The sequence below is a fragment of the Crocuta crocuta genome, unplaced genomic scaffold (assembly GCF_008692635.1).
Source record: "Crocuta crocuta isolate KB4526 unplaced genomic scaffold, BGI_CrCroc_1.0 scaffold482, whole genome shotgun sequence".
NCBI classification, from domain to species: Eukaryota; Metazoa; Chordata; class Mammalia; order Carnivora; family Hyaenidae; genus Crocuta; species Crocuta crocuta.
In genome coordinates, this window is record NW_027527459.1 from 802368 (window position 1) to 811462 (window position 9095).

The window sequence follows — 9095 nt, forward strand, 5'->3', positions numbered from 1 at the left end:
GAATTCTAGGAGACCACATTTTAAAATACAGCTATCAACTATTATAGCAGGAGGAGGTGGCAGATAAATTCAGCCAGCCGCTTGAGTTTGCTGAGGGCAGTGGGACAGTGGCCCTCCCTGACCCCACCCCACCCCCCCCACTCCCCCGTAAGGGCACTTTCCCTGCGTTCTCATATGGATTTTTCAATCCTCAAAGCGCTGCCACAAGGCGGGCCTTGTACTTATTTTGAAATTGGAGAAGGTGACACTGGCGTTAAATCATTTGCCCAGTCACGCAGCTCCTGGCAGAGCCGGTATTCAAACCTGACTCCAGGTCCACAACCTGTGCTCTTTCCGCTTCAGGCTGCTTTGCTCACATCACAGACCAAAGAACCGGACGCAGAGAGATAATGTGACAGAGGCCAGGGTCCTAGGGGTTTGGAGAACCAGCAGTACAAACCGTTTCCAATAGCACACGCCGCCTCCCTCTGCCGACCTACAGGCACGTTGCTCAGCCCATTCTTTACCCCGTGTTCGCACACAGGAGCGATTTTCCAGTCTCCCAGCCTCTGTCCAAACCTTGGCTCTACCCCACTCATTAAAGAACAGAGGCGGTGAGCACTCAAAATGCTGTCGAGCGCATGTTCACTCAAAGGAACAGAGCAGGGAATCAGCAATGAGACGCCAAGAGGAAACCCGAGCATCATTCTATTTCCATCAAATACAGGTACTGATGGCGGCCTAGAAGCTTAAAGAGCACACGTCAATATCAGGTTCGATAGTTTCAACTAGTCCCGTTGTTCGGAGTGAACAATTCAGCTGGAGGCTGAATCCCCTTCAGAGAGGGCGATCAATGTGATGAGCTGAGGTTCTCTCCATGTACAAACCGATTTGTTTGGGGGCAGCCGGGAGGAGAAAGTATAAGGAGATTCCATTCAACCCCGTTCCCCTTGACAGAGGATGGGGAGATAGGCAGTGGGTGTAGCCAGATGGAGGCAGCGTAGTGGTTAAGGACGTGGGTGCCGGGTTCGGCTCACTAGACTCACAGTCTGCTTAGCAGCTGTGTAACTCGGGGCACGTTACTAAATCTGGCTAAGCCTCAGCTCCTCCTCTGTGAAATGAAAAGCTCAGTACTTGGCGTCTAGTAAGACCTCAGCAAAGGTTAGCCACCATCATTATTAAACCGGCTGCCCTTAACCACCCTGACATCACAAATACTAACAGTCAATATCGTACTTGCATTTGAGTCCCTAAAACTCCTTAGGTATACAGCTGAAATTTGAGTGAATGNTTCCTCCGTCAAGTTCCTCCTAATCCTCCTATACGTGCAAACATATGATATTTGTCCTTCTCTGCCTGACTTATTTCGCTCAGCATAACACCCTCAAGGTCCATCCGTGTTGCTACACATGGCCAGATTTCATTGTTTCTCATTGCCATGCAGTATTCCATGGTATAGATAAACCCCATCTTCTTGATCCATTCATCTGTTGATGGACACTTTGGCTCGAAGAGCTGATTTCTGATGAGAAATGACCAACAGCATTCCTTCTTGACTCCACAAAGTGCTCTCCTTAAGGATTCCACCTGGTGCAAATATTTTGGCTGCATTATTCTATAATGGTGTACTGATGTTGACAGAATGTTACACTTTTTTTTGATCTGGAATTTATTTCCTTTGTAAAACTTGGAAAGAGCCTTGCTAAGCAGTCCAAAGTGCAAGTTCTTCCAGGCAAATGCTCCCCCTGCTGACTTTCTTGGAAGCTGCAGGGACATCTGAGGGCTAGCCAAGTTGAAGATGTGAGGATTGGGGGAATTCTAACGGAGAGAACATGCTAACTTGAACCTGATTACTGGGTACAGATTATTCCAAAGGCACTACTCTTCATACTTCAGGGGCGCCTGGGTGGCTCAATCGGTTAGGCATCCGACTTGGGCTCAGGTCGTGATCTCACAGTTGCATGCGTTCCAAGCCCCATGATAGGCTCTGTGCTGACAGCTCAGAGCCTGGAGCCTGCTTCCGATTCAGTGTCTCCCTGTCTCTCTGCCCCTTCCCCGCTTGCATTCTGTCTCTATCTCTCTCTCAAGAATAAACAAAAAGCATTTTTTTTTAACTTCCAAATATTTTAGAGGAGTGGGTAGGACATCTTTCCAGGTTAGTTGACAACCTACGTCTTTTTGTTAAAATGGAATATGTACAAAATAATAAAAGACACAAAGGGCATGAAATGAATGGGACAGAAGAAGGCAGGATTGTCTTTCTACTCCATTTTAAGCAACATCCTTTCCTTTGCCGATGTCTGACCAGTGTCTCATCCTCCTGCAAATTCTCTTCAAAGCAGTAGTGACGTGGTGATAAATTAATGATGTAAGAGCAGCATTTTTATTGCAACTACTTCATGACTGTTCTGGCTGAAAGCCGTAGTCTTCAGTCTTTGGGAGACGGTTACTTAATCCCATCAGAAAACACTATACGAGCCAAAGATTGATTCTGCACACTTTTTAAAAATCTGTCATAGATACAGCATTGAATAGAGTGCAGACAAGATCCGTATTTCGGAAGAAAAGAAGGGGGGGAGAGAATGATGAAGAGTTTGTGCAAAGGAGAAGCAGTTACAGTTTCTGCCCTTGATCTTGCGAAGCTAGTAAAGTGCACATTTCAAAATTTACTTACAGGATGAAGGTTACAGCACATAGCTCACTTTTATTATCATTTCAGAGGTCATAAAATACATTCTATTATTAACTCAGAAGCTCTACTTCCGTATGATTACAGATAACAAGAGCATTGTATATTATTTTGCAGTGTTTTTATGTCTGTTTTCCTCTTGTTGTTAATCTCCTTTCATTAACTTCACGCCTCCTCTTACATTTCTTCAAAAGGAACGATATGTTCCTTATGATGCATTCTTATAAATACTAAATGTGCAGCATTTTATAGCCATTTCATTATGTTAACCTCAAAATCTGTCTTGTGCAACAAAACTATTTGAAATGAATGTTAAACATTTTGAAGCTGCGTTAATGGAGGGAAAGAAACTGGAAAATGACAGGTCTTTTTAACTCAACTATAAAGTCTTGTCTTGTTTTAATAGATCCCTTTAAAAATGTCATGGGGCTGACCCATCAGTCACTTTTTATATAGCCTCCCTGTGAAATGTGGGTTTAAATGGCTTTAGTTTCATTAACGAGAAAAGGGAAATGTAACAATTCTTACAGAGCCACTTCCCTGTGAGTGCCACTGCACCTTTTCTCAGTGAGAGAGGATTCAGGCATTCACACCATAAAGGAAAGTGGTAGAAATTCTACCGAGGCTCTTGTCAAAGCTACTACTGCCTTGAGGGGAGAATGTTGAACGCAAGCTTGTGCACCTAACACAGATTCCAAGGAAGCTCCTTTTCCATCTGTGCCGAGGCTTCTGGATACTATTACACCATTTCTATGTGAATATTCACCAAAATTCTCCATGCTTATAGGGATATCATCGTATTAACCGCGTAGTTGCCAGAGTCCATAGCCATGTCTAAAGGGGCCACCAAAATGACCGCTTTGCGCTGAGGTTTATTTTCAGTCAACAGGTCAACAGCCGTTCTCAGCAAAGTCCTCCAGATCAACCACATGATTATCTGAATCACCTATTACGGTGGCCAGAAATAACCAGATTATCATGTGCAGGCTTGATTTTAGATCATACAGACACAATCCATTAGCGTCAATAGAACGGCACAAGTGTAATTTCCAGAAATTACGGTATTTTCCTCCATATTTCGAGTAGACAATGCAAAAACAACCATTGGCATTCGCAGCAGCTTCACACACCCCTTTCCGTCCCAAACCGCGATTCTGGAGAACCCGTTCTCCCCCTGGTGTCGGGAAAGCCCTATCCTTCCAAATAAGGACGGCTTTCACAGTTTCATTCCAAATGAACAGCAGATAATAAACAATAATTATCCAAACATGTTTGGTTTTCCTGCAACTATAATTCTCAGTTATTGTCAGAAAATTGTACCTTCTATAATTTACACACCATTCCGGACTGTCTCCTACAAAATGTGACTGTTTGGTAGCACGGAAATGTGGGCATTTCTTTCCTATTGTGTAAGTATACATGCTTTATTTCCGATTTCTCCTCTCTGTGCCTCAGTCTCTTCATCTGTTAAATGCCTCTGTTTTCTAATCTGGATAAACAGCACCTAACCGTAGGGCCGGTGGGCTGAAAGAGTTGACCCATGTCAACGCAAAGCAATCAGAACAGTCTGGCACACAGGAAGTGCTCAGGAAGGGTTAGCTATTATTGTCATCATTTTTATTACCCTATTACTATGGATGCTACTTTGGAACATTAATCTTTTATACGGGAAGATTATTTCCAGAGTCAGATCCGTCGAGAATAAATTAAATATATATGGCAACAATGAAGAAAGACTATAAGGTCCGAATTCATAATTGAAATATCCTATAAACTTTAAGCATTGGGAACTGTAACACATTCTCTCTGGCTCATCCAGATGTTTTTATCTCTTCTGATTAAAAGGGACGTGTTCCCAGAGGAAATCCTGAGAGAATATAACTATTAGTCAGAGAAATCCGTTGCAAAGCAGATTTTCACGTCTGAAAGGCTAAAAGTGACTGAGTTCAAAGATAAAGAAGGAAGGGTTGTTTTAAGCATCGAGCACTTTAAAAAATCAAGGAGTTTTGTTTCTGTTAATCAATAAAGAACACCATTCATCGACACACCTGCCAAAATTATTTGATCAGAGTGTGAAATCAAAAACACCTGAATTTTCCAGGGGCTAGTAAAAGTAAAAATTTTCCAGGGACGCAGGAATTTAAATTTGCCTCGGCATGGTAAAATGCAAGCGCAAACGGAGAAGGGCTTCATCTTCCAGCTTTCAGCCCAGAACTGCCCTCTCTTCCCACAGAGCCTGGAGACTGCCAGGCTCCTACGCCCATTCTTCACTTCCCAACACAGTGGCTTCTTTTCCTGGGAGCTGTTCTGGGCACGGGAGAACGTAGCCTAATCAGGATGGAGCTCTGCCACAGAAAGGACTCTCCTAGAGATAATGCGGCAATGTTCTCTAGAACCCAGGGGCCGGGTTTTCATTTCTGCAGACAGAGCCAGCCTCGAGCAACACTGTCACGGAGGTGAAGTTGCCTCCGTTCAAACCCCAACCCATCACTGAGCACTCAGTGCCTGAACGGCCCCCTCGCTTCCCACAGGCCCTCCCCTGAGCAGCATTCATGATGTAGGGACCGTGGCTCCCAACCGGGGTTGTACCAGAGCTTTACACAAATGCTGCTGCTTAGGCCTAACCCCCAGAGAGTCTGACTTAGATGGTCTGGGGCGGAGCCTAGGCATTTTGTATGTGCCGCCGTGCTTGGTGTTATTTTGTCTCAAACTTCCCAGACGACACTGATGTGCAGGCAGAGTTGAGAATCACTGATGTAGAAGGACAGTATTTCTTAGTCTGGTCTGCAGACCACTGCAGTCACCAGTGACGCGTATGAAGTGCAGGTTCTTGAGCNAATTCTCCCTTATTAAAACTTACCCATCTTCTGTCCGATTCTCTACTAACTGGATAGACTAATCCACGATAATGTGCTAAGAGGTCCTATTGAAGTTGCGTGTGAACATTTTGACCAAGGCTTCTGAAGAAAATGCACAGGGTGATTCCAATACGAAGAACCTCTGGGGCAGGCTGGGGAGGATGGCTTTGTCCATTTTGATTATTTGGGGAGGGGGGGGGGAGGNATTCTATTATACTGGTAGTTCCTTAGTTCACTCGAGGCTGTCCTTCGTGCTAAGGCTTGTTTCTAAAAGCAAAGAGTTTTGATCCCTGGATCTGAGCTCCGGAGCCCCACTAGCCATTTATACAAAGATCATAGTGCATATTATCTTACGGCTCCTTGCCTCATGGGTGACCAACTCCACAAAATAGCCAAGTCTTTATTAAATTTACTAAACTCAGAGTGAAGAGTGCTCATCCGCCCACACCTACGCATTTCCCTTCAGATACGAGAGGGGTTTTGACTTGGCTTCTCTCATGACATCACCTTGCATCTGTGGCTCTCAGCGTTGGCTATACCTTGTAATCACCCGTTGAGCTTTAAAAAAATATATGTCTGGACCTCACCTCCCAGGTTCTGATTTAACTGGTGTTGGGTAGGCTGAGCATGAGGGGTGTTTGTGGGTTTTGTTTGTTTGTTTTTGTTTCTGCTTTTTTTGTTTTTTGTTTTGTTATTCTTGTTTTGTTTTGTTTTGTTTTTTTACAACGGTCCCACGTGATTCTACTGTGCAGGCTCAGAAGCACACAGAGCTCACACAGGAAGAGAATCTCATCAGTATAATTATTATGTGTCATCAGGAGCCAGTAAAAAAAAGATATTTTTTCCAGAATTAAAAAAAAAAAATAACCAATCANACTTTGCAAGCCATGTCGGCCTGAAAGGCATTATGCGTGTACCATCATCATATGCCATCACCACATGGGGTGTTAACATGTTACTTTTGTTCGCTGTTTTCATTCCCTGACATTGCCTACTTCGACTCTACTGCAACCACTTCAATTTCCAGAAATACAGCTAATGATTTTTTTAAACTGAAATCCGGCCCCTCCGGGTCTGGACCGCTCTCTGTTTTGTCTCGTAGGTCGCTGTCCGGGCGGATTGTTGGAGGGGTTTGGTGGTTCTTCACCCTGATCATAATTTCTTCCTACACTGCCAATCTTGCTGCTTTCCTGACTGTGGAGAGGATGGTCTCTCCCATAGAGAGTGCTGAAGACTTAGCTAAGCAGACTGAAATTGCATATGGGACCTTGGACTCCGGTTCAACGAAAGAATTTTTCAGAGTAAGTGCTTTGCAGTTAATCAGNAAATTCGCAGTGCTTTTAAGGGACAGTTGGGAAAGTGTGGGGATGTTATTGAAGCACAGCATCTTAAATACAGCCCTGCCTGGCCGGTGACCTAATTCATTGTTGTTTCAAGTAAGACTTGTGTGCGCCGTAACAAGTGGGATATAAGGGCACTAAGCTTGAACTCCCAGGTTTGAATCCCATCCCCGCCACAAAGTGATTGTTTGTCCTTGGGCAAGTCATCAGCCTCAATTGCCTTACTTGAAAACTGAGGGGACTGAACTAAATAAATGATACGCATTCTCCTTTCGAGCTTTTATAAAAGTAGTGATTTTATGTCTCAGCAGTTCACAGAAGTTAGGTATTTGACTCTAAGACTCTGAAGAGTGATAGACTATAAAATTAGATATTCTGTGTCAGACACTGGTTTCCTATTGAAGTGTTTTACACTTATTTCAAGTGTTCGTATACATGCTGATAATGCAGCGTTCAGGGAAGGCGATAATTGTTTTAATTTCTTGAGTACACTTAATTCCACCCCTTCCACTCCATCGTAGGCCCAATCTTAGTGGGGAAACGGCAAGTTGTTCACTAGCAAAAGGTAGTAAAGCTACATAAACACTGTCAAGAGGAAAGATGAAAGGAAGTCGAAGCAGAAAGCTCNCTTTTACATAAACTGTCAAGATCTTTGTTCTGCCAACTGGACTATGAGAAAGGCTACCAGTGGAGGGTTTAAGAACTCAAATGTTTTTTTTTCAGTTGCCCCAACGAGGAAAGTATGGTGATTAGAAAATGGACCCATTCTATAATTACCATTGCCTGCTACCATGACCACTATAACTGGTTGTAGCAATGATCCAGAGGCCACGTGTGTAGTAGGCAAAGGGGAAACGATTAGTCTCCTCAACCAATAATCAAGTTATTGGTTGGCAGGTGTAACTACTAACTTTTCCTCAATGTCCGGGGTAAACAGATGTTGATTCTAAACCAGCTTACTTTGAGAAATCAGTAAGAAATGTGTTTCTGCATGTACTATCATGAGATTTGTCCAGTTATTTCATGGAAACCCACAAGTACGTTCCTTAAAACTGTAGCACTTAGCTAAAAACTATTTTCATTCCTTGACGGAGAAAGCATTCATTCTAGAGCCCTTTCAAGAATTCTCACTGGTTCTGGGTATCCCTTTCTCACTTTTACCCCTGTTTACCGAGCAGATCAAAATCCCCAACTAGGGAACTAGCTCAGTATTGGAACTATCAATGAAGACCTCCTGGAACTAACCTGGCCTTGACCCTCACCACTATGGAAGTCCCAGAAACGTATCTAGAAATAACCCCCTGCCTACATGAAATCAGGGCAGCAAGCCAGCGACTTCCATCTGCTGCATAGTCAGCACATTGTCAGCTCCATGGAAATCTGGTTTGGTATCAACCTTCAACAGCATCCCAATAGGCATCAAGTTGCTGCATGAAGTAATTGATCCCTTAGGCTATCAAGACACCAGACTTGGACCCTCTGATAAGAGACACTTGTTCCATTGGAAAGCGTTTTACCTTCAAAAATGATTAGAAATTAGGAAGGTGTACTTTAAATGGTAATCAATAGATGGCATCAATTCCCATTGAGCTTTCAAAGGCCATTCATCCATACTGCAGGCAAAGGACCCTCTCTGGGAAGATTTATGAGCACAAACGCTTGAAAGCATGACCAAACGGTCATTGTCTCCACACCCAGACCCCATCCCCCACACACTTTGCGTCTTTCTCAAAAACCAGGAAAGTATCTGCTAATCCATTCGATGATAGTTTCATTAAAAAGCATCATATTACCGGAGCCAATTTAAATCAACATCCAATTCGGAGCAAAGCTATTGCCACATTCTAACTGGTTTGCAGTTTCTAATGCTCACCGATTCCTAGTGACCTTTACAGCCAATGAGTAATTCGTACGGAAATAGAGCTGTTATGAGAATCTGATTAGAGAGGGAGCTGGATATTTCCAGGTATAAGAAAATGCAAACCATTTTCTAATTCTCACGCACCACTTTTTCGTTTTCCCCAACTGGTTGCTCATGACAGCATTAGGATTCTATGGGGAAGTTCTTCAGAGCAGCACACGAAGGTTGATGGTCTAACTGTGGAACTGAGCAATCTAGAAAACTCAAATTTTTAAGCCTGCTTGTACTGAAAATGCCATGTAAACCTAGCAAAGGGTAAGGTTGGTACTCATGTAATACGGGGGGGGGGGCCCAACCCATTGGTCTCC

At 43.6% G+C, this 9095-nt stretch overlaps 1 protein-coding gene across 1 annotated transcript in view; it reads left to right on the plus strand.

The window, feature by feature from the left end:
* The window catches only part of GRIA3 (glutamate ionotropic receptor AMPA type subunit 3), a 273791-nt gene that overhangs the window by 211745 nt on the left and 52951 nt on the right, over window positions 1-9095 (plus strand). The window contains exon 14 of the mRNA XM_077763473.1: window positions 6629-6827. Within this exon, the coding sequence (XP_077619599.1) occupies window positions 6629-6827 (199 nt within the window). The remainder of the gene's footprint in view (window positions 1-6628; window positions 6828-9095) is intronic.